The 26,136-nt window shown below is 51.2% G+C and overlaps 1 protein-coding gene across 1 annotated transcript in view; it reads left to right on the top strand.

The window, feature by feature from the left end:
• LOC147095804 (uncharacterized) overlaps positions 1-26,136 on the top strand; it is a 206,004-nt gene that overhangs the window by 8,208 nt on the left and 171,660 nt on the right. The window contains exon 2 of the mRNA XM_085973720.1: positions 25,911-25,992. Within this exon, the coding sequence (XP_085829846.1) occupies positions 25,911-25,992 (82 nt within the window). The remainder of the gene's footprint in view (positions 1-25,910; positions 25,993-26,136) is intronic.

Here is a 26,136-nt window from a genome sequence, read left to right as displayed (position 1 = left end):
GTGGTAAATGGCTGTTTTTCAGACTGGAGGATGGTAGACAGTGGTGTTCCCCAAGGGTCTGTGCTGGGGCCACTGCTTTTTTGATATATATAAATGACCTGGATATTGGAATACAGAGTAGAATTTCTAAATTTGCCGATGACACCAAACTTGGGGGTGTGGCAAACAGTGATGATGATACCAATCGACTGGAACAGGACATAGAAAGGCTAGCAGAATGGGCAGACAAGTGGCAGATGGAATTTAATACAGAGAAGTGTGAGGTGATGCATTTTGGCAGAAGGAACAGGGAGAGGCAATATACACTTAATGGCACAGTTTTAAAGAGTGTGCAGGGACAGAGGGACCTGGGAGTTAATATGTATAGGTCCCTAAAGGTGGCAGGACATATTGAGAGAGTGGTTAACAAAGCATATGGGATCCTGGGCTTCATAAATAGAGGTATTGAGTACAAAAGTAGAGAAGTTATGCTGAACCTTTATAAAGTGCTGATTAGGCCACAACTGGAGTATTGTGTCCAGTTCTGGTCACTACACTTTAGGAAGGATGTGAAGGCCCTTGAGAGGGTGCAGAGGAGATTTACCAGAATGGTTCTGGGGATGGAGGATCTTAGCTACAAGGACAGATTGGAGAAGCTGGATTTGTTTTCATTAGAGCAAAGGAGGTTGAGGGGTGATTTGATAGCAGTGTACAAGATTATGACGGGTTTGGATAGGCTAGATGGGGAAAGGTTGTTCCCCCTAGTTGATGGCACAAGGACTAGGGGGCACAGATTTAAGGTTTTGGGCAAGAGATACAGGGGGGACGTGAGGAAAAACATTTTTACGCAGCGAGTGGTGATGACCTGGAACTCGCTGTCGATGGAAGTGGAGACACACAGTGTTTTCAAGGGGAGACTGGATAGGCACTTGAGGGAAATAAACTTGCAGGGCTACGGGGATAGAGCAAGGGGAATGGGACTGACTGGGTTGATCTACAGAGAGCCGGCACGGACTCGATGGGCCGAATGGCCTCCTTCTGTGCCGCTGTGACTCTATGGGGGAAAAATTTTTTGCTTTGCGCCTTCTGTTAGCGCCCTCCGCACTAACGGGGCGCAAAGCAACTAGCGCCCGGGTGCGGTGCCGCCAACGCCTCCCGCAAAATTCAGCGGGAGGTTAGCAGCGGTGGTAACCATTAGCGCCCTGTGGCACTGCACCTCTGGCGATGACGTCATCGCCGTGCGCAGCGCCCCGCACGCGCCCCAGCCGCAGTCTTCAGTAGCACCCCCTGACTTACCGCCGGACGCTATGTCTGACGGGGTCAGGGGGGCCTACCTGTGGCTGGGGCGGTGCTAATTAAAGGCGAGGTGCCAGGCAGCCACTTTTGTTGTTGGCCGCCTGCCAGCACCTGCCTGATTTGCCGTCCCCGGCCTCCTCTGAAGTCTCGGCACTTCTCTTGAGTGCCGGGCTCTTTTGCCAGCACTCCAATCCCTGGTGGCCCAGCTGGGCCCCGGGTCGCGCTGCGTAAGGCCCCTCCCCTTTAAGAAGGGGAGGAAGGCCTACAGTACTGCGGCACAATGTGCCGCAGCGGCATGTAGCGCTGCGATATTCCTTCACAGCGCCCGAAATTGGCCGCGGGGGCACTAATTTTTTTCGGGGCACTGAAAGGGGGCGCAACTCAATTTTTCCCCCTATGAGGGGGAGAAATTCGGTATCGCCCCATTTGGGGCACAGTTATTGGCCGGGCACAAAGTTTAGCGCCTGGCACTAATTATCGCCTCCGACTGCAAACTTGGTTTCTATCGCCCCTGGAGATGATTGGAGGGCAAAATCAGGCGCTACACACCTCTCTTAAGGTGCTAACGCCGAGGAGTGAGGTGCTACCTCAGAGCGCTGGCGAAGCTCATGTGATGTCAGTCAGCAATGGAACACAGACACACTGGCGCCGGCCAGTTTTTAAAGGGGTGGATTGATCTTGCTCTCCATCCACACCCTGCTCATTGCAGCCTTGAATGTCAGCCTGCAGAGATCTGTACATCAAACCTGCTGGAAAGAACAATGGAGAGGCCCAGGGAAAGAGCTCAGAGTGCAGCCCCCATAGTCTCTTCTAAAGTGATGCAAGGAAGGTCAAATCAAAATGAACCTGCAAAGTGCAGCTCAGTACCCAAAACTCCTCAACACAGCGTTGAATCTCTCCAGAAGTCTCTCTCTCTCAGAATGCGTGGTGCAAAAATGTCGGCTACAAAAAAAGGCAGGAAGCGGTCGCCTTTAAATAGCGCTCTCCCAGTCCCTTCCCGACTGCAAAACGTTCCCCTCAACCTGTCGTTGCTAGCGGCAGGCGGAAAGGCAGGGGGCGCCACTCAATATCCGTTCCGGGGTGCTACCGGGGCGTTGCACGCTCGACTGATGTCATGATCTGCGGGCACAGGAGATCATGGCTGTAGTGTTTAGCGCTGCCGCAAAATGTCTGGTCAATTTTGCGAGCGGCGCAAACATCGCCGCGCCTGGGCGCTAGTTGCTTTACGCCCCATTAGCGCCCTCTTAGGGCGCCAAAGGGAGGCGCAAACCAACCGAATTTTTCCCCCTATGACTCCATGACTACAAAGTGACAGTGGCCGATGAAGGGGACTAAGGAGGCGGTCACAGCAGACTGCAGTGGAAGTAGGCCTGGAAAGGCTAGGCCGCAACCAGCACCAATTAGGCCGCATCCTGTTACTCAGCAGCCGTCAGACTGCATCCAGCCAGATACAAGAAGCTAACCCACCCAGCAAAGATCAGGCAGCCAACAAAAGGAGGCTAGCCAGTCACCATGCACCCAGACAGGCTGCAGTCAGGCCAGTGGCCCACCGGATGTAGGGTTGCCAACGCCTCCAGGATTGTCCCGGCGCCTCCAGGAATCAAAGATTACTCTCCTGGACACTGGTGCGAGCAAACCCCGGGAGAAAAATCACAAGGGCATCGAAAAAAAAGTGTCTTATTTTAATTTTCATGGAACCTGTTTTTTGTTTCATTGTTTTAAAAAAATTGAAGGTGGGAGAAGAGGCTGCTTGACAGGCGGGGGGACATACGGTGAAATCGCCAGGAATAATTCTAATCAGAGTTGGCAGTCCTAACAGGAAGCCAGCGGGAGTGAGGTCTGATAGAAGCAGGAGTCGAGGGGGAGAGGCAGTGCCGCTGAATCACACAGCGGCCCTGTCAATCCAGGAGTCTTGTGTGGGCAGCAGGCTTCCACATTAACCAAAACATTTACTGTACCAGGGCACTAACCTCTCCTGCTCTGGTGCTGGTTCCAAGTACTAACTTTAGAGGTCCTGATGGGGAGACTCCCTCTTTAAATAGGGTCCTGATGGGGAGACTCCCCCTTTAAATAGGGTCCTGATGGGCACCAAATTAGTAACAATACTGTGGAGGAGGAATTCCTGGAGTGTTTATGGGATGGTTTCCTGGACCAATATGTCAAGAAACCAACTAGAGATCAGGCCATCTTAGACTGGGTATTATGTAATGAGAAAGGATTAATTAGCAATCAGTTTGGCATAAAAATAAAACAAAAGAGGCGACTCAACCGTGGCTAACAAGGGAAATTAGAGATAGCATAAGATCCAAGGAGAGGACATATAAATTGGCCAGAAAAAGCAGTAAACCTGAGGATTGGGAGCAGTTTAGGATTCAACAAAGGAGGCCAAAGGGATTAATAAGAGGGGGAAAATAGTGTATGAGAGTAAGCTTGCACGGAACATAAAAACTGACTGTAAAAGCTCTTATAGATATGTGAAGAGAAAAAGATTGGTGAAGTCAAGCGTAGGTCCCTTGCAGTCAGAATCAGGGAAATTTATAATGGGGAATAAAGAAATGGCAGACCAATTAAATACATATTTTGGTTTTGTCTTCACAAAGGAGGACACAAATAACCTCCCAGAGATGTCAGGGAACATAGGGCCTGATGAAAGGGAGGAACTGAAAGAAATCAGTATTTGTAGGGAAATGGTGTTAGGGAAATTGACGGGATTGAAGGCCGATAAATCCCCAGGGCCTGATAATCTACATCCCAGGGTACTTAAGGAAGTGGCCCTAGAAATAGTAGATGCATTGCTGATCATCTTCCAACATTCTATGGAATCTGGAACAGTACCCATTGATTGGAGGGTAGCTAATGTTACCCCACTATTCAAAAAAGGTGGTAGAGAGAAAATGGGGAATTACAGACATCGGTAGTGGGGAAAATGCTAGAGTCCATTATAAAAGATGTAATAGCAGAGCACTTGGAAAACAGTGACAGGATCGGACAAAGTCAACATGGATTTACAAAAGGTAAATCGTGCTTGACTAATCTACTGGAATTTTTTGAGGATGTAACTGGTAAAATAGATAAGGGAGAACAAGTGGATGTGGTATACTTGGACTTTCAAAAGGCTTTCGATAATGTCCCGCATAAGAGATTAGCGTGTAAAGTTAAGGCACATGGGATTGGGGGCAAGGTATTAACTTGGATAGAGAACTGGTTGGCAGGCAGAAAGCAAAGAGTTGGAATGAATGGGCCTTTCTCCGAGTGGCGGGCAGTGACTAGTGGGGTACCGCAGGGATCGGTCCTTGGACCCCAGCTATTAACAATATATATTAATGATCTAGACAAGGGAACTAGATGTAATATCTCCAAGTTTGCAGACGCTACAAAGCTGGGTGGGCGTGTGTGCTGTGAGGAGGATGACGAGAAACTCCAGTATGATTTGGACAGGTTGGGTGATTGGGCAGAAGCATGGCAGATGCAATATAACGTGGATAAATGCGAGGTTATCCACTTTGGTGGCAAAAACAAGAAGGCAGATTATTATCTGAATGGCAATAGATTGGGAGAAGGGGAAGTGCAATGAGACCTGGGTGTCCTTGTGCACCAGTCACTGAAGGTAAGCATGCAGGTGCAGCAGGCGGTTAAGAAGGCAAATGGTATGTTGGCCTTCGTAGCGAGAGGGTTTGAGTACAGGAACAAGGATGTCTTGTTGCAGTTGTACAGGGCCTTGGTGAGACCACATCTTGAGTATTGTGTGCAGTTTTGGTCACCTTTTCTGAGGAAGGATGTTCTTGCCATGGAGGGAGTTCAGCGAAGATTCACCAGGCTGATACCTGGGATGGCAGGAATGACGTATGAGGAGAGATTGGGTCGATTGGGCTTATACTCGCTGGAGTTTAGAAGAATGAGAGGGGATCTCATTGAAACTTATAAAATTCTGACAGGACTGGACAGACTAGATGTAGGAAGGATGTTCCCGATGGTCGGGGAGTCCAGAACCAGGGGTCACAGTCTAAGGATAAGGGGTAGGCCATTTAGGACAGAGATGAGGAGGAATTTCTTCACCCAGAGAGTGGTGAACCTGTGGAATTCTCCATCGCAGAAGGCAGTAGAGGCCAATTTATTTATTAAATATATTCAAGGAGTTGGATATATTTCTTAAGGCTAATGGGATCAAGGGATATGGGAGAAAGCAGGGACAGGGTACTGAATTTGGATGATCAGCCATGATCGCATTAAATGGCGGAGCAGGCTCAAGGGGCCGAATGGCCTACTCCTGCTCCTATCTTCTATGTTTTCTATGTTTTTTTAAATAGGGTCCTTATGGTGAGACTCCCTCTATAAATAGGATCCTGATGGGGAGACTCCTTCTTTAAATAGCGTTCTGATGGGGAGACTCCCTCTTTAAATAGGGCCCTGATGGGGAGACTCCCTCTTTAAATAGGGCCCTGATGGAGAGACTCCCTCTTTAAATAGGGTCCTGATGGGGAGACTCCCTCTTTAAATAGGGTCCTGATGGGGAGACTCCCTCTTTATATAGGGTCCTGATGGGGAGACTCCCTCTTTAAACAGGGTCCTGATGGGGAGACTCCCTCTTTAAAAAGGGTCCTGATGGAGAGACTCCCTCTTTAAATAGGGCCCTGATGGAGAGACTCTCTTTAAATAGGGTCCTGATGGGGGAGACTCCCTCTTTAAATAGGGCCCTGATGGAGAGACTCCCTCTTTAAATAGGGTCCTGATGGGGAGACTCCCTCTTTAAGTTGGCTCCTGATGGGGAGACACCCTCTTTAAGTTGGCTCCTGATGGGGAGACACCCTCTTTAAACAGGGTCCTGATGGGGAGACTCCCTCTTTAATTAGGGTCCTGATGGGGAGACACCCTCTTTAAACAGGGTCCTGATGGGGAGACTCCCTCTTTAAACAGGGTCCTGATGGGGAGACTCCCTCTTTAAATAGGGTCCTGATGGGGAGACTCCCTCTTTAAATAGGGTCCTGATGGGGAGACTCCCTCTTTAAATAGGGTCCTGATGGGGATACTCCCTCTTTAAATAGGGTCCTGATGGGGGAGACTCCATCTTTAAATAGGGTCCTGATGGGGAGACACCCTCTTTAAACAGGGTCCTGATGGGGAGACACCCTCTTTAAACAGGGTCCTGATGGGGAGACTCCCTCTTTAAATAGGGTCCTGATGGGGGAGACTCCCTCTTTAAATAGGGTCCTGATGGGGGAGACTCCATCTTTAAACAGGGTCCTGATGGGGAGACTCCCTCTTTAAATAGGGTCCTGATGGGGGAGACTCTCTCTTTAAATAGGGCCCTGATGGGGAGACTCCCTCTTTAAATAGGGTCCTGATGGGGGAGACTCCATCTTTAAATAGGGTCCTGATGGGGAGACTCCCTCTTTAAATAGGGTCCTGATGGGGAGACTCCCTCTTTAAATAGGGTCCTGATGGGGAGACTCCCTCTTTAAATAGGGCCCTGATGGGGGAGACTCCCTCTTTAAGTTGGCTCCTGATGGGGAGACTCCCTCTTTAAATAGGGTCCTGATGGGGAGCCGTCCTCTTTAAATAGGGCCCTGATGGGGAGACTCCCTCTTTAAATAGGGTCCTGATGGGGAGCCGTCCTCTTTAAATAGGGTCCTGATGGGGAGACACCCTCTTTAAATAGGGTCCTGATGGGGAGCCGTCCTCTTTAAACAGGGTCCTGATGGGGAGACTCCGTCTTTAAATAGGGTCCTGATGGGGGAGACTCCCTCTTTAAATAGGGTCCTGATGGGGAGACTCCCTCTTAAAATAGGGCCCTGATGGGGAGCCGTCCTCTTTAAATAGGGTCCTGATGGGGAGCCGTCCTCTTTAAATAGGGTCCTGATGGGGAGACTCCCTCTTTAAATAGGGTCCTGATGGGGAGAATCCCTCTTTAAATAGGGTCCTGATGGGGAGAATCCCTCTTTAAATAGGGTCCTGATGGGGAGACTCCGTCTTTAAATAGGGTCCTGATGGGGAGAATCCCTCTTTAAATAGGGTCCTGATGGGGAGAATCCCTCTTTAAATAGGGTCCTGATGGTGAAGCTCCATCTTTAAATAGGGTCCTGATGGGGGAGACTCCCTCTTTAAATAGGGTCCTGATGGAGAGACTCCCCCTTTAAATAGGGTCCTGATGGGGAGACTCCCCCTTTAAATAGGGTCCTGATGGGGAGACTCCCTCTTTAAATAGGGTCCTGATGGGGAGACTCCCTCTTTAAATAGGGTCCTGATGGGGAGACTCCCTCTTTAAATAGGGTCCTGATGGGGAGAATCCCTCTTTAAATAGGGTCCTGATGGGGAGAATCCCTCTTTAAATAGGGTCCTGATGGAGAGACTCCCTCTTTAAATAGGGTCCTGATGGTGAAGCTCCATCTTTAAATACGGTCCTGATGGTGAGACTCTCCCTTTAAATAGTGTCCTTATGGTGAGTGACATAATAAAGACTCACTACGCACTTGGTTGAACATGAAGCAAGACCTTAATCGACTTGTAACAAAACATGGAGGAGTAGTTAGTAGTCACTAGCTTCCTGTTTCCAGATTGTCTCTGGCCAAGTTGGGCCCACGCCTGAGTATTTATACTCCTCGGACGGCGCCCTCCGCTGGCCGTCCAGTCGTACTTCCTGAGTTACTTCTTGTAGAAGTTGCGATTTATGACATTCTTCCTCTCTAAAATGTTTGGAAGTTCAGTCTTCCTTTAACAGACTAGGCGGACCAAAAATAGCTGTAGTCGTTTAGCTTTCTGCTTGTGACCGGAAGGCACGTCTCCCCAGACTGTGTCCTGGTGCCTGGGTCGCTTGGCCCGTACCGGTAAGTCGGTAGAGTCCACGTCATCTTGATCATCCTGTGGAGGACTAGGAATATCATGACTCCAGGTGCGGGTCCCCACAGGTGCAGAGCTGGCCTCATCCTGGGTCATAGCCGGAGATTGTCCGGCGTCCTGGTTTCGGGTGGCCATCCTACAGGGAGCGTTCGGCTCCCTGAGTTGATCCGGTAGCACTGCCAGCAGATCCCTCGATGTCCCAGGTAGGGCGTCATCTTCATAGGGGTGCGGAGTGTTGACATCACCGTCGTGGGATCCTTCATCATTCGGGCCCATGTGACCGGTTGGGCAGGGAGCCAGATCTCTGAGCGAGACGGTGGACTCCCGGCCATCAGGGTACCGCACGTGCGCATACGTGGGGTTTACCTCCGTTAACTCCACCTTGTCAACGAGCGGGTCATTCTTGGCAGACCGGATGAACCTCCGGAGTAGCACAGGGCCTGGAGCCACCAACCATGACTGGTAGAGATGTCCCATGTGTAGAGCGACGCCGGAACTTGAAGAATCGCTCATGAGGTGTGACATTAGTGGATGTGGAGAGAAGAGACCTGATAGAGTGTAACACATCGGGGAGCACAGTTTCCCACTGCTGGTCTGGTAGGTTGCGTGACCTCAGTGCCAGACGGACAGCGTTCCAGATGATGGCGTTGTATTGTTCAACCTGTCCGTTGCCGATTGGGTGATATATGGTGTCGTCTTACTCTAGGCGATTCCCCGTTGTGAGCGATAACCTTTAAGTTCACTCGACATAAAGAAGGGACCCCGAGCCGTGTGGATAAAATTGGCCATCCCGCAAAGGGAAAAGACCTGATCGAGACATTTAATTACCGTAGAGGTAAGCATATTAGGACAGGGGAAGGCAAAGGGAAAGCGTGAATACTCGTCTACCATCGTAAGTAGGTAGGTGTTCCGCGTCGATGAAGGCAATGGCCCTTTAAAGTCTATGCTGAGCCTCTGCTTAGGCTGCATTGCATGTATAAGTAAGCCATCTGATGGGCGGAAGAATTGTGGTTTCAATTCTGCACAAATCCTACAGGAGGAGCATGTTTTCTTTACATCCTCCGTTGAGAATGGTAGATTTTTGGAGCGCACAAAGTGCAACATACCGGTAACGCCAGGATGGCATAAGTCCATATGCAGACCCACCAGAGTCGACGTTGACATTGAAGAGCAAAATGCCCGTGTGACGGTATCTGGGGCCACATTCTGTTTGCCGGGTCGGTAACGGATAGTATATCCAAAGGCGGCCAGCTCCAGCCTCCAGAGTTGAATTTTATTATTTTTGACTTTCGTGCGCTTCCGGTTATCCAACATGAAGGCCATGGAGCGCTGGTCAGTTATGAGCGTGAAATGACGTCGAGCAAGAAAATGACTCCATTGGCGTAGCCTCCTTCTCGACGGGGGGGTAATGGAGCTCGCTATCCTGCAAGGTTCTGGATAGGAATGCCATGGGTCGACCACCTTGATTCAAGGTAGCCGAGATCGCCACCTCCGATGCATCGCATTCGACCACAAAAGGAAGGTTTTCGTCAATGGAGCAAAGCGTGGCTTTCTCCAGCTGTCGTTTGAGGAGGTTGAAGGCAGAAATAGCCATTGCTTCCAATGGAAAAGACTTTGCATGAAGCAGGGGCTGTATTTTATTGGAGAAGTGAGATATCCACTTTGCGTAATAAGCAAACATGCCAAGTGCCCGACGAAGAGAGCCGAGATTTTTAGGGGGAGGGAGCTCCTGAAGTGGACGAAGTCGCTCTGGGTCCGGTTTAATAACACCGTTGCCCACCCAGTAGCCAAGAATGTTCACTGATGGCACCGATTTCACCGATTTGGATTCGTTTAATGTTAAGTGGCGACGACGGAGAGCGTCAAAAAATGAGCGTCAAAAAATCTCTGAAATTGGCGTCATGCTCCTTTTGATCATGGCCGGCAATAGTGATATTGTCTAAATACGGAAAGGTATCCGTCAAGTTCTCTTGCCGGACTAGGCCATCCATTGCCCGTTGGAAGACGGCCACCCCATTGGTGACCCCAAATCGAAGGCGACGAAACTGATAAAGCCGACCATTGGCCTCAAAGGCCATATACTTTTTGCCAGAGTCTTTCAGCGGTACTTGATGGTATGCGCTCTTGAAATCGAAGGTTGAAAATACCTTGTATTTGGCAAGGTTGTTGACCATGTCATCTATGCGTGGTAGCGGGTAGGCATCCAGATCGGTATATTGATTAATAGTCTGCGAATAATCAATACACAGACGTTTCTTATGTTGTTTTAAAGGGTTTTTCACAACAACGACTTGAGCCCGCCAGGGAGATGAACACGGCTCGATAATACTGTCAGCTAAAAGGCGAGAGATTTCTGCCTCGATAAATGCTCGGTCGTCTTGGCTAAAGCGCTGCGATTTGGTGGCTATGGGTTTACAGCGGGGGGAGAGATGGGCAAACAGGGAGGGCTCACCGAGTAAGGCTGCCAAGAGCGCACAAAACGGCACCTTAGAAATGGTAAGCTCCGGCTTCGACCCTCCAAACTCAAAAGTGAGTCTTTTGTGCTGCTTCTGGAAGTCCTGTCCCAGAAGCACATCGCTGCATAAGTTTTCGAGTACTCCCGAGCTGGGTGGAGAGATAAGTGCGGCCATTGAGGATGAGGTTGACAAGACAGAAGCCAGAAGAATTGGTGGTCAGAGTCGTCAGAGCCATTGCAATCTCCCTGTCCGAGGGATAAATGCGCAGTTTTAACCTGCTGACAGCCCGCTAACTAATGAAGCTGTCAGAGCTGCAGGAGTCGATTAGCGTGCTTAGAGTGTGCCCATTTACTGAAACCTTCGTGGCTGCATGGGACAAACTTTGGGGAAAAACAGCTCTGATGGTAAGAGGGGCAATTTTTCCTTTGGCAGCTGTAGCCTTAGCAGTGGTTCTTAGGGGAGGAGCAGCTCCATAGATAGCAGTTGTGAAGCTAACAGGAGCTCTCGACCGGTATACTTTAGAGGAGCGGCCTTTCTTGTTAGCAGAGGCCCGTGACTGGCATACCTTGGAAAAGTGTCCTTTCTTCCTGCAATGATTGCAGGTCGCATTACGAGTCGGGCAAAATTTTATGTAATGGAACGTACCTCCACAAAAGAAACACTTTCTTCCTGATTGCCAGGATGCTGCTAGGGCGTCATCAGCGAAGGCCTCAAGGGTAGGGTCGTCGCCCATTAGAGTAGAGTCATCATCAGCGGGGGCATCCACCCGAGACCTATCGAAAGACTCATTAAAGGTGATAGCCGCCGCCCGTGCACATGGTGGGAGATAAGTGTCTGCATTCTTCTTGGCCAAGTCCAGGGAACACGCCTGGTCATAAGCAGCCTGTAAATTGAGGGTTTTATTTTCCAGCAGGCGCTGACGTATAAAAGGGGACGCAATCCCATTGATAAAGGAATCGCGGATTAGTTCCTCTTGATACTGTTCAGCTGTAACCGCTTTAAGGTTACAATCTTTGCCGAGCCTGCGAAGTTTCTGGCGGAATTCATCGAGTGATTCCCCAGGCTGCTGCCGAGTTGTGGCCAGTAGGTGTCGAGCAAAGATTTCATTCGGAGACTTGACGTATAACTGCTGTAAAATTTGGATAGCAGCATCGTAGTCTATACAGTCCTCAATATAATCATACACTTGAGGGGATACGTAGTTAATAAGCATTCGTAACTTATTAGGGGCATCCGCCCCACATTCTTCAAGAAAGTTGCTAAAGATACGAAACCAATGCTTCCATACCTTCGCTGCCACAGGTGCATTCGGGTCCAGGTCGAGACGAGCGGGTCTAAGGAGTTTTTCCATGATGGATCAGTTTCTTGCCCAAGTTCCTTTCTGTGGTTCGAGTTGCAGCTGGTTGTTTCAAATCACCCAAAGCGTGGAGACGATAACAAGTCGATTAAATTGACGTAATAAAGACTCACTACGCACTTGGTTGAACATAAAGCAAGGCTTTAATCGACTTATAACAAAACATGGAGGCCTAGTTAGTAGTCACTAGCTTCCTGTTTCCAGGTTGTCTCTGGTCAAGTTGGGCCCACGCCCGAGTATTTATACTCCTCAGGCGGCGCCCTCAGCTGGCCGTCCAGTAGTACTTCCTGAGTTACTTCTTGTAGAAGTTGCGATTTATGACAGTGAGACTCCTTCTTTAAATAGGGTCCTTATGGTGAGACTCCTTCTTTATATAGGGTCCTTGATGGGGAGACTCCCTCTTTAAATAGGGTCCTGATGGGGAGACTCCCTCTTTATATAGGGTCCTTGATGGGGAGACTCCCTCTTTAAATAGGGCCTAGATGGGGAGACTCCCTCTTTAAATAGGGTCCTGATGGGGTGACTCCCTCTTTAAATAGGGTCCTGATGGGGAGACTCTTTCTTTAAATAGGGTCCTTATGGTGAGACTCCTTCTTTATATAGGGTCCTTGATGGGGAGACTCCCTCTTTAAATAGGGCCTAGATGGGGAGACTCCCTCTTTAAATAGGGCCTAGATGGGGAGACTCCCTCTTTAAATAGGGTCCTGATGGGGAGACTCCCTCTTTAAATAGGGCCCTGATGGGGAGACTCCCTCTTTAAATAGGGTCCTGATGATGAGATTCCCTCTGTAAATAGGGTCCTCATGAAGAGACACCCTCTTTAAATAGGGTTCTGATGGGACATTTCCTCTTTAAATAGGGTCCTGATGATGAGATTTCCACTTTGGTGGCAAAAACAGGAAGGCAGATTATTACCTGAACGGCAATAGATTAGGAGAAGGGGAAGTGTAACGAGACCTGGGTGTCCTTGTGCACCAGTCGCTGAAGGTAAGCATGCAGGTGCACCAGGCGGTTAAGAAGGCAAATGATATGTTGGCCTTCGTAGCGAGAGGATTCGAGTACAGGAACAAGGATGCCTTGCTGCAGTTGTACAGGGCCTTGGTGAGACCACACCTTGAGTATCGTGTGCATTTTTGGTTGCCTTATCTGAGGAAGGATGTTCTTGCCATGGAGCGAGTGCAGCGAAGATTCACCAGACTGATACCTGGGAAGGCAGGAATGACGTATGAGGAGAGATTGGGTCGATTGGGCTTCTACTCACTGGAGTTTAGAATAATGAAAGGGGATCTCATTGAAACTTATAAAATTCTAACAGGACGAGACAGACTAGATGCAGGAAGGTTGTTCCCAATGGCGGGGAGTCCAGAACCAGGGGTCACAGTCTAAAGATAAGGGGTAAGCCATTTAGGACTGAGATGAGGAGGAATTTCTTCACCCAGAGAGTGGTGAACCTGTGGAATTCTCCACCACAGAAGGCAGTTGAGGCCAATTCATTAAATATATTCAAGAAGGAGTTAGGTATATTTCTTATGGCTAAAGGGATCAAGGGATATGGGAAGAAGGCAGGGACAGGGTACTGAGTTTGGCTGATCAGCCGTTATCTCATTGAATAGCAGTGCAGGCTCGAGGGGCCAAAAGGCCTACTCCTGCTCCTATCTTCAATGTTTCTATGTTTTTTTAAATAGGGTCCTGATGGGGAGACTCCCTCTTTTTTAGGGTCCTGATGGGGAGACTCCCTCTTTAAATAGGGTCCTGATGGGGGAGACTCCCTCTTTAAATAGGGTCCTGATGGGGAGACTCCCTCTTTAAATAGGGTCCTGATGGGGAGACTCCCTCTTTAAATAGGGTCCTGATGGGGAGACTCCCTCTTTAAATAGGGTCCTGATGGGGAGACTCCCTCTTTAAATAGGGTCCTGACGGGGAGACTCACTCTTTAAATAGGGTCCTGATGGGGAGACTCCCTCTTTAAATAGGGTCCTGATGGGGAGACTCCCTCTTTAAATAGGGCCCTGATGGGGAGACTCACTCTTTAAATAGGGTCCTGATGGGGAGACTCCCTCTTTAAATAGGGTCCTGATGGGGGAGACTCCCTCTTTAAATAGGGCCCTGATGGGGAGACTCCCTCTTTAAATAGGGTCCTGGTGGGGAGACTCCCTCTTTAAATAGGGTCCTGATGGGGAGACTCCCTCTTTAAATAGGGTCCTGATGGGGGAGACTCCCTCTTTAAATAGGGTCCTGATGGGGAGACTCCCTCTTTAAATAGGGTCCTGATGGGGAGACTCCCTCTTTAAATAGGGTCCTGATGGGGAGACTCCCTCTTTAAATAGTGTCCTGGTGGGGAGACTCCCTCTTTAAATAGGGTCCTGATGGGGAGACACCCTCTTTAAATAGGGTCCTGATGGGGAGGCTCCATCTTTTAATAGGGTCCTGATGGGGAGGCTCCCTCTTTTTTAGGGTCCTGATGGGGAGACTCCCTCTTTAAATAGGGTCCTGATGGGGAGACTCCCTCTTTAAATAGGGTCCTGATGGGGAGACTCCCTCTTTAAACAGGGTCCTGATGGGGAGACTCCCTCTTTAAACAGGGTCCTGATGGGGAGACACCCTCTTTAAACAGGGTCCTGATGGGGAGACTCCCTCTTTAAATAGGGTCCTGATGGGGAGACTCCCTCTTTAAATAGGGCCCTGATGGGGAGACTCCCTCTTTAAATAGGGTCCTGATGGGGAGACTCCCTCTTTAAATAGGGCCCTGATGGGGAGACTCCCTCTTTAAATAGGGTCCTGATGGGGAGACTCCCTCTTTAAATAGGGTCCTGATGGGGAGACTCCCTCTTTAAATAGGGTCCTGATGGGGAGACACCCTCTTTAAATAGGGTCCTGATGGGGAGACTCCATCTTTAAATAGGGTCCTGATGGGGAGACTCCCTCTTTAAACAGGGTCCTGATGGGGAGACTCACTCTTTAAATAGGGTCCTGATGGGGGAGACTCCATCTTTAAATAGGGTCCTGATGGGGGAGACTCCCTCTTTAAATAGGGTCCTGATGGGGGAGACTCCCTCTTTAAATAGGGTCCTGATGGGGAGACTCCCTCTTTAAATAGGGTCCTGATGGGGAAACTCCCTCTTTAAATAGGGTCCTGATGGGGAGACTCCCTCTTTAAATAGGGTCCTGATGGGGAGACTCCCTCTTTAAATAGGGTCCTGATGGGGGAGACTCCCTCTTTAAATAGGGTCCTGATGGGGAGACTCCCTCTTTAAATAGGGTCCTGATGGGGAGACTCTCTCTTTAAATAGGGCCCTGATGGGGAGACTCCCTCTTTAAATAGGGTCCTGATGGAGAGACTCCCTCTTTAAATAGGGTCCTGATGGGGGAGACTCCCTCTTTAAATAGGGTCCTGATGGGGGAGACTCCCTCTTTAAATAGGGCCCTGATGGGGAGACTCTCTCTTTAAATAGGGCCCTGATGGGGAGACTCTCTCTTTAAATAGGGCCCTGATGGGGAGACTCTCTCTTTAAATAGGGCCCTGATGGGGAGACTCTCTCTTTAAATAGGGTCCTGATGGAGAGACTCCCTCTTTAAATAGGGTCCTGATGGGGAGACTCTCTCTTTAAATAGGGTCCTGATGGGGAGACTCCCTCTTTAAATAGGGCCCTGATGGGGAGACTCCCTCTTTAAATAGGGCCCTGATGGGGAGACTCTCTCTTTAAATAGGGCCCTGATGGGGAGACTCTCTCTTTAAATAGGGTCCTGATGGGGAGACTCTCTCTTTAAATAGGGCCCTGATGGGGAGACTCTCTCTTTAAATAGGGCCCTGATGGGGAGACTCTCTCTTTAAATAGGGTCCTGATGGGGAGACTCTCTCTTTAAATAGGGCCCTGATGGGGAGACTCTCTCTTTAAATAGGGCCCTGATGGAGAGACTCCCTCTTTAAATAGGGTCCTGATGGGGTGACTCCCTCTTTAAATAGGGTCCTGATGGGGAGACTCCTTCTTTATATAGGGTCCTTGATGGGGAGACTCCCTCTTTAAATAGGGTCCTGATGGGGAGACTCCCTCTTTATATAGGGTCCTTGATGGGGAGACTCCCTCTTTAAATAGGGCCTAGATGGGGAGACTCCCTCTTTAAATAGGGTCCTGATGGGGTGACTCCCTCTTTAAATAGGGTCCTGATGGGGAGACTCTTTCTTTAAATAGGGTCCTTATGGTGAGACTCCTTCTTTATATAGGGTCCTTGATGGGGAGACTCCCTCTTTAAATAGGGCCTAGATGGGGAGACTCCCTCTTTAAATAGGGCCTAGATGGGGAGACTCCCTCTTTAAATAGGGTCCTGATGGGGAGACTCCCTCTTTAAATAGGGCCCTGATGGGGAGACTCCCTCTTTAAATAGGGTCCTGATGATGAGATTCCCTCTGTAAATAGGGTCCTCATGAAGAGACACCCTCTTTAAATAGGGTTCTGATGGGACATTTCCTCTTTAAATAGGGTCCTGATGATGAGATTTCCACTTTGGTGGCAAAAACAGGAAGGCAGATTATTACCTGAACGGCAATAGATTAGGAGAAGGGGAAGTGTAACGAGACCTGGGTGTCCTTGTGCACCAGTCGCTGAAGGTAAGCATGCAGGTGCACCAGGCGGTTAAGAAGGCAAATGATATGTTGGCCTTCGTAGCGAGAGGATTCGAGTACAGGAACAAGGATGCCTTGCTGCAGTTGTACAGGGCCTTGGTGAGACCACACCTTGAGTATCGTGTGCATTTTTGGTTGCCTTATCTGAGGAAGGATGTTCTTGCCATGGAGCGAGTGCAGCGAAGATTCACCAGACTGATACCTGGGAAGGCAGGAATGACGTATGAGGAGAGATTGGGTCGATTGGGCTTCTACTCACTGGAGTTTAGAATAATGAAAGGGGATCTCATTGAAACTTATAAAATTCTAACAGGACGAGACAGACTAGATGCAGGAAGGTTGTTCCCAATGGCGGGGAGTCCAGAACCAGGGGTCACAGTCTAAAGATAAGGGGTAAGCCATTTAGGACTGAGATGAGGAGGAATTTCTTCACCCAGAGAGTGGTGAACCTGTGGAATTCTCCACCACAGAAGGCAGTTGAGGCCAATTCATTAAATATATTCAAGAAGGAGTTAGGTATATTTCTTATGGCTAAAGGGATCAAGGGATATGGGAAGAAGGCAGGGACAGGGTACTGAGTTTGGCTGATCAGCCGTTATCTCATTGAATAGCAGTGCAGGCTCGAGGGGCCAAAAGGCCTACTCCTGCTCCTATCTTCAATGTTTCTATGTTTTTTTAAATAGGGTCCTGATGGGGAGACTCCCTCTTTTTTAGGGTCCTGATGGGGAGACTCCCTCTTTAAATAGGGTCCTGATGGGGGAGACTCCCTCTTTAAATAGGGTCCTGATGGGGAGACTCCCTCTTTAAATAGGGTCCTGATGGGGAGACTCCCTCTTTAAATAGGGTCCTGATGGGGAGACTCCCTCTTTAAATAGGGTCCTGATGGGGAGACTCCCTCTTTAAATAGGGTCCTGACGGGGAGACTCACTCTTTAAATAGGGTCCTGATGGGGAGACTCCCTCTTTAAATAGGGTCCTGATGGGGAGACTCCCTCTTTAAATAGGGCCCTGATGGGGAGACTCACTCTTTAAATAGGGTCCTGATGGGGAGACTCCCTCTTTAAATAGGGTCCTGATGGGGGAGACTCCCTCTTTAAATAGGGCCCTGATGGGGAGACTCCCTCTTTAAATAGGGTCCTGGTGGGGAGACTCCCTCTTTAAATAGGGTCCTGATGGGGAGACTCCCTCTTTAAATAGGGTCCTGATGGGGGAGACTCCCTCTTTAAATAGGGTCCTGATGGGGAGACTCCCTCTTTAAATAGGGTCCTGATGGGGAGACTCCCTCTTTAAATAGGGTCCTGATGGGGAGACTCCCTCTTTAAATAGTGTCCTGGTGGGGAGACTCCCTCTTTAAATAGGGTCCTGATGGGGAGACACCCTCTTTAAATAGGGTCCTGATGGGGAGGCTCCATCTTTTAATAGGGTCCTGATGGGGAGGCTCCCTCTTTTTTAGGGTCCTGATGGGGAGACTCCCTCTTTAAATAGGGTCCTGATGGGGAGACTCCCTCTTTAAACAGGGTCCTGATGGGGAGACTCCCTCTTTAAACAGGGTCCTGATGGGGAGACACCCTCTTTAAACAGGGTCCTGATGGGGAGACTCCCTCTTTAAATAGGGTCCTGATGGGGAGACTCCCTCTTTAAATAGGGCCCTGATGGGGAGACTCCCTCTTTAAATAGGGTCCTGATGGGGAGACTCCCTCTTTAAATAGGGCCCTGATGGGGAGACTCCCTCTTTAAATAGGGTCCTGATGGGGAGACTCCCTCTTTAAATAGGGTCCTGATGGGGAGACTCCCTCTTTAAATAGGGTCCTGATGGGGAGACACCCTCTTTAAATAGGGTCCTGATGGGGAGACTCCATCTTTAAATAGGGTCCTGATGGGGAGACTCCCTCTTTAAACAGGGTCCTGATGGGGAGACTCACTCTTTAAATAGGGTCCTGATGGGGGAGACTCCATCTTTAAATAGGGTCCTGATGGGGGAGACTCCCTCTTTAAATAGGGTCCTGATGGGGGAGACTCCCTCTTTAAATAGGGTCCTGATGGGGAGACTCCCTCTTTAAATAGGGTCCTGATGGGGAAACTCCCTCTTTAAATAGGGTCCTGATGGGGAGACTCCCTCTTTAAATAGGGTCCTGATGGGGAGACTCCCTCTTTAAATAGGGTCCTGATGGGGGAGACTCCCTCTTTAAATAGGGTCCTGATGGGGAGACTCCCTCTTTAAATAGGGTCCTGATGGGGAGACTCTCTCTTTAAATAGGGCCCTGATGGGGAGACTCCCTCTTTAAATAGGGTCCTGATGGAGAGACTCCCTCTTTAAATAGGGTCCTGATGGGGAGACTCCCTCTTTAAATAGGGCCCTGATGGGGAGACTCTCTCTTTAAATAGGGCCCTGATGGGGAGACTCTCTCTTTAAATAGGGCCCTGATGGGGAGACTCTCTCTTTAAATAGGGCCCTGATGGGGAGACTCTCTCTTTAAATAGGGTCCTGATGGAGAGACTCCCTCTTTAAATAGGGTCCTGATGGGGAGACTCTCTCTTTAAATAGGGTCCTGATGGGGAGACTCCCTCTTTAAATAGGGCCCTGATGGGGAGACTCCCTCTTTAAATAGGGCCCTGATGGGGAGACTCTCTCTTTAAATAGGGTCCTGATGGGGAGACTCTCTCTTTAAATAGGGTCCTGATGGGGAGACACCCTCTTTAAATAGGGCCCTGATGGGGAGACTCTCTCTTTAAATAGGGCCCTGATGGGGAGACTCTCTCTTTAAATAGGGTCCTGATGGGGAGACTCTCTCTTTAAATAGGGCCCTGATGGGGAGACTCTCTCTTTAAATAGGGTCCTGATGGGGAGACTCCCTCTTTAAATAGGGTCCTGATGGGGAGACTCCCTCTTTAAATAGGGTCCTGATGGGGAGACTCCCTCTTTAAATAGGGTCCTGATGGGGAGACTCCCTCTTTAAATAGGGTCCTGATGGGGGAGACTCCCTCTTTAAATAGGGTCCTGATGGGGAGACTCCCTCTTTAAATAGGGTCCTGATGGGGAGACTCCCTCTTTAAATAGGGTCCTGATGGGGGAGACTCCCTCTTTAAATAGGGTCCTGATGGGGGAGACTCCCTCTTTAAATAGGGTCCTGATGGGGGAGACTCCCTCTTTAAATAGGGCCCTGATGGGGAGACTCCCTCTTTAAAAAGGGTCCCGATGGTGAGAATCGTGTTTAAAGATCCTGACTGGAATCCTTTTTAAAAGATTCCTGATGATGTGAATCCCTTTTAAAGTGATGCTGATTGGGATCTGCCCCTTGAATATAACTATCAGACGATATTGTAGGAGCCTACGTACTCCTAACAAAATATACTGAACTCGGAGAGGTTCAACAGAAAAGGTTTAATTGTTGAGACCACATGTTGAACACAAAAATGGCGTCAGAGACTACACCAAGTCCGACTGCCTTTACTCAGTCCCCAGCTTCGACTGCTCCTCCCCCGCTCTGGGCTTAACTATGTTGCAGATCGAGTTTCTTAAAGGTGTGATCCTTCTTAAAGGCAAGACGCCTGATTTATAGTCTACGGACCGAAAAGCGGATTGTGTCCTTTCTGTGATCGGTACGCCACACAGCTACCCCCCAGAATCCGCTAGTAGGGAGTGTACGAACCGGCGTGGCGGCTTGATGGCACAGCCGGAACGACTCTTGGCGGTTGGTGTCGGGAGCGGGTCGGTCGGACGCGTCGGGCTCTTAGGCGGTCTGCCCCGCAGTGGGGGTTGGCCCACTTGAACGGGTTCATCGGGCTCTAGGTGCGCCAGCTTGAGCCGGTCGACCGACAGCTTGTCAGTTCTGCCGCCCACTTGGAGGAGGAATAACTTGTTCCCCATCTGGAGTACCTTGTAGGGTCCGTCGTATGGGGGCTGTAGAGGTCCTCGGTGGGCGTCATGGTGCACGAAAACAAATTAGGCCATGTGCAGGCTAGGTGGTACGCGGGTTGCTGGTTCGCCGTGCCAGCCGGTGGGTACCGGAGCGAACTGTTGTGCTCGGTTGGCGAAAGCGCGGCGTTGCTGGTCAGCCGACCAGGGGGTTGTGGCGGTGGGCAGGAACTCTCTGGGTACATGCAGCGGCTGGCCGTACACAAGTTCCGCCGCTGAGGCTTGCAGGTCTTCCTTGACCGCGGAGCGTAGGCCAAGTAGCACCCACGGGAGGCGGTCGATCCAAGCCTCGTCCTCGAGGCTGGCGCGGAGGGACGCCTTCATGGACCTGTGGAATCGCTCGCACAGTCCGTTGGCTTGGGGGTGGTAAGCCGTGGTGCGGTGAACGTCCACCCCGAGGTTTCGGGCGATGGCGGCCCACAGATCAGAGGTGAACTGCGGGCCTCTATCTGACGTCATGTCGGAGGGGACGCCGAACCGAGCGACCCAGGTCCCGATGAACGCCCTCGCGATGTCGGCAGTGGTGGTGGACATCAGTGGAATGGCCTCGGGCCAGCGGGTGGTACGGTCCACGATTGTCAGCAGGTGCGTGTGACCTTGTGATGGTGGCAGGGGGCTGACGAGGTCGATGTGGACGTGGTCAAACCTTCTTTCTGGCACGGTGAACTCCTCGAGTGGGGCTTTGACGTGCTGCTGGATTTTTGCACGCTGGCAAGCTATGCAGGATCTGGACCAGATGCGTACATCTTTGCGCAGGCCGCACCAGACAAATCGGTTGGCCACCAGTCTAATGGACGCGCGGGTGCCGGGGTGTGAGAGGCCGTGGACGATGTCGAACACCCGTTTTCGCCAGGACGCCAGGACTACAGGGCGGGGTTGCGCCAAGGAGGTGTCGCATTTGACTGTGACGGCGGACGGGCCGCAGGCGACGTCGGTCAGTCACAGCCCTGGGAGGGTTGTGGGCGCGGAGAGCAGATTGGGGTCGGTGTGTTGCCCCGCTGCCAGTTGAGCATAGTCCACTGCCAGGTGGGCGCCGTGGATGGCGGGGCGGAATAGGCAGTCGGCCACCACGTTGTCTCAACTGGAGACGTCCCGGATGTCCGTGGTGAATTCGGACACCGCGGCGAGCTGGCGTTGTTACCTGGCTGACCACGGGTCCGCAGATTTTGCCATCGCGAATGTCAGGGGTTTATGGTCGACAAACGCGGTGAAGGGGTGGCCCTCCAGAAGAAATCTAAAATGGCGGACTGCCAGGTACAGTGCGAGGAGCTCGCGGTCAAAGGCGCTGTACTTGGCCTCCGGGGGGCGCAGTTGGCGGCTGAAAAAGGCCAGCGGTTGCCAGGCCCCATCGACCAACTCTTCGTACACGGCGCCAACCGCATGGTCGGAGGCGTCCGTGGTGAGGGCCACCCTGGCGTTGGGCTGTGGGTGAGCGAGCATGGTGGCGTCGGCGAGCGCCTTTTTGGTCGAGTCGAAAGCGGTCAACATGTCCGCCGACCACTCGATCGCCATTCTGTCTTTCTTACCCCGGAGGGCTTCGTATAGGGGCCGCATGAGGGAGGCCGCTCCGGGAATGAAGCGGTTGTAAAAGTTGATCATCCCCAAGAACCCCTGGAGGCCTTTGATGGTGGTAGGCCGGGGGAACTGCTGGATGGCTTGCACCTTGGCGGGCAGGGGAATGGCTCCATCCTGCGTGAAGTGGTGGCCGAGGAATTCGATCCTGCTGAGGCCGAATTGGCACTTGGCTGGGCTGATGATGAGCCCATGCTCACTGAGCCGCTGGAACAGGGTGCGGAGGTGCTCGATGTGTTCCTGCTTGGAGGAACTAGCTACCAGGATGTCATCCAGGTAGACAAAGAGGAACTTCAGGTCCCGGAGGAGCGAGTCCATGAGCCGCTGGAAGGCCTGGGCCGCGTTTTTGAGGCCGAAGGGCATTCGGAGGAACTCGAATAGCCCAAAAGGGGTGATTATGGCCGTCTTGGGAACATCCGTGGGGTGGACTGGCACCTGATGGTAACCGCGCACCAGGTCGACTTTGGAGAAGGCTGAGCGGCCGGCCAGTCTAGCCGAGAAGTCTTGAATGTGCGGTATGGGGTACCAATCCGGCGTGGTGGCGTTGTTTAGGCGCCGGTAGTCCCTGCAGGGGCGCCATCCCCCGTCAGGTTTGGTGACAATGTGGAGTGGGGAGGCCCAGGGGCTGTTGGAGTGGCGGATGATGCCGAGCTGTTCCATTGTGGCGAACTCGGCCCGCGCGATCTCCAGCTTGGCCGGGTCCAGCCTGCGGGCGTGGGCATACACCGGTGGGCCTGTGGTGGGGATGAAGTGTTCTACCCCGTGCTTAGCAACTTTCGCGGAGAAGGTCGGGTTGGTGAGGGCTGGGAACTCAGCCAGGAGTGCTGAGTAGTCGTCCGTTGAGCGGGCGCGGCACTGCCACGCCATTTTGGCGGGTTGGGGGGGCCATGGCGCCCGGGATAGGTGACATGGTGTTCATGTCCGCGAGGCGGCGCCGAGGCATGTCGACCAACAGGCCGTGGGCGCACAGGAAATCCGCACCGAGGAGCGGGGAGAGCACCTTGGCGATGATAAACTCGCAGTGGTAGCGGCGGCCTGCGAGGTCGATGGTGACAGTGCGGGTGCCGTACGTCCGGATGTCGGTGCCATTGGCGGCAGCCAGCGCAGGGCCGCGGCCGCCTCGTTGGATCTCGAGGGCGGACGCGGGGATGATGCTGCGCTGCGCGCCTGTGTCGCATAGGAAACGGCGTCCGGAGGCGCTGTCCGTAACGTACAGCAGCGCGCCTGCTTGCCCCACGGCCATCGTGTAGGCCGGTGTGGGGGCGGTTGGAAACGTGCAGGGATGGCTGCAGCGGCGTGCCCGTGCGTCGAACCGGGTATGGAAGTAGCAGTAGCCCTGGGTCGGAGGGCTTGGGGGACGTGGGGGCCTGGGGGGCCTCGTGGCCGAGCTGTGTGGCTGCGCGATAGAGGGTGGAGCGCGCGCCGATGCTGCGGAGGCCAGGTCGGGGGTGACGGCGTGGTTGGAGCCGACGGATAGGAGCTTATCGGCTTCGTCGGCCAGGTCCTCGAGGTCCGTGAGCCTGGATGCCATGATCGCCGGGCGGATGCTGCGGGGTAGTTGGTGGATAAAGAGCGTGCGGAAGAGGGAGCCGGACGGTTTCTCGTCGGTCAGAGCAAACATGTGTGAGAGCAAGTCTGACGGCGTGGAGTCACCGAGGCCCGGGAGGTCGAGGAGGTGGCAGTTGCGCACGAATTGGGAGGCTGTGAATTTTTTAAGGAGCGCGGCCTTGAGATGTGCGTACTTGCCTTCCTCCGAAGGGTTTTGTAGTGTTGTCCAGACTTTCGTGATTGTGGAGCTGCCCAGGGAGGCAAGGAGGTAGTCGTACATCGTTGCGTCGGCGGTGATGCCGCGGAGTCGGAATTGCGATTCGGCTTGAAGGAACCAGTCGGTGGCTAGGTTCTCCCAGAACTCCGGGAGCGTCACAGAAACTGCGTTTGTGTCAGCCATGGTTACGCTTAGGAGTCGTCCTGAGCATCGGGGTCACCAATGTAGGAGTCTACGTACTCCTAACAAAATATACTGAACTCGGAGAGGTTCAACAGAAAAGGTTTAATTGTTGAGACCACATGTTGAACACAAAAATGGCGTCAGAGACTGCACCAAGTCCGACTGCCTTTACTCAGTCCCCAGCTTCGACTCCTCCTCCCCCGCTCTGGGCTTAACTATGTTGCAGATCGAGTTTCTTAAAGGTGTGATCCTTCTTAAAGGCTTGACGCCTGATTTATAGTCTACGGACCGAAAAGCGGATTGTGTCTTTTCTGTGATCGGTACGCCACAATATAAACATTAAAGTTCCCAATTAGACTTGCTGGTGGGGGTTGGTACTTTGATATTGTGGTGTTTTGTTAGCATTTGATTTGACAAGCTTGTGGAGTAGATGTTGCTCATTTAGTACAAATATGGAGCCAATTGCATATTGTGCTGTGGACCTGAGCCAGCTTGGAGCTAAACACACAGTGAATCGCATTTCATGTCGGAACCCGAGGCACTTGACAGAGCAAGCAGGCTGCCATCTGTGCCCAAGCAAAGTACACTGCCCTACCCGCTCATTCTCCTCCTCGCACCCTGAAGTCTCCTCCCACTGTCTCCTGCTTCCAACTCGTTCTGTGACGGGACCTCCGAACCGTGGCTTCCCTCACGTCCCTCGCTCTTCCCTTCCTCCTGCGCTATGCAGGATTTTGCAAGCCAAGCCTGGTGTCCGCTCATCGCTGCATCTTGATTTACCTCATCTCCTCTCCGGAGTGTCAGCTTGGACTAGTTGCCAACACTCCTGCCTCTAAGTCAGAAGGTTGGGAGTTGAAGCCCCCAATGTGGACTTGAAAGCATCGGCCCCGGGATTCGGCCATCCCACCTGTTGCCAGCTGGTGCCTTCTGATGCTCAGCCATGCCGGAGTTTGCGGGATGAGGGGGAGGGAACCTCAGTGTTGTATATTGAGCATTGACATGGAGTTCAGTGAGCTGGCATTTTACTCAGTGAGTTGCTGTTTAATTCAGTGGGCGGGTGTGTAATTCAGTGGAACATAGGAACAGAGGGAGGCCATTCAGCCCCTTGAGCCTGTTCCGCCATTCAATGAGATCATGGCTTACCGTCATTCAATGAGATCATGGCTTACCTGTGACCTAACTCCAGATACCCACTTTGGCCCATATCCCTCAATACCTTTGGTTAACAAAAAGCTATCAATCTCCGATTTGAAATTAGGAATTGATCTAGCATCAATTGCCATCTGTGGAAGAGAGTTCCAAACTTCTACCACCCTTTGTGTGTAGAAGTGTTTCCTCATTTCACTCCTCAAAGGTCTGGCTCTAATTTTTAGACTATGCCCCCTAGTCCTACAATCCCCAACCAGCAGAAATAGTTTCTCTCTATCTGTTCCCCTTAATATCCTGAAAACTTCAATCAGATCACCCCTTAACCTTCTAAATTCTAGGGAATACAACCCTAATTTGTGTAATCGCTCCTCATAACTTAACCCTTGGAGTCCGGGTATCATTCTGGTAAACCTACGCTGCACTCCCTCCAAGGCCAATATATCCTTCCTCAGGTGTGGTGCCCAGAACTGCTCACAGTACTCCAGGTGTAGTCTAACCAGGGTTTTGTACAGCTGCAGCATAACTTCTACCCAGTGAATGGGAGTTTAATTCAGTCAATGGGTGTTTAATTCAGTCAATGGGTGCTTAATTCAGTCAATGGGTGCTTAATTCAGTCAATGGGTGCTTAATTCAGTCAATGGGTGCTTAATTCAGTCAATGGGTGCTTAATTCAGTCAATGGGTGCTTAATTCAGTCAATGGGTGTTTAATTCAGTCAATGGGTGTTTAATTCACATGTTGTTGCTTACTGTGTTCACTGACATATTTCTTTTTTCCTCGTCTTTAGGTTTTAAATGTTTAAATGCCGTGGATCCCTGTGTTAACGGTGGGAGCTGCAAGTCACACAGCAACGGTACCGGAAGTTGTCTGTAAGTAACAAAGTGCCACAGTCACGGGGCGAGCGGTCGGAGTGAGAGGCATTGCTGGTAGAAAGGGGAACAAGCAAAGGGGCCCGGGGTAGAGTGAGCACTCTGTGTGTGAGTCTGTGCGCGTCGCAAACACATCACTGCACT

The sequence above is a fragment of the Somniosus microcephalus genome, unplaced genomic scaffold, assembly GCF_052327205.1.
Source record: "Somniosus microcephalus isolate GS21.2 unplaced genomic scaffold, FLI_Smic_1.0 unresolved_chr1, whole genome shotgun sequence".
NCBI lineage: Eukaryota > Metazoa > Chordata > Chondrichthyes > Squaliformes > Somniosidae > Somniosus > Somniosus microcephalus.
The sequence above is the reverse complement of the archived record's forward strand: the minus strand, read 5'-3'. Positions and strand labels throughout refer to the sequence as shown.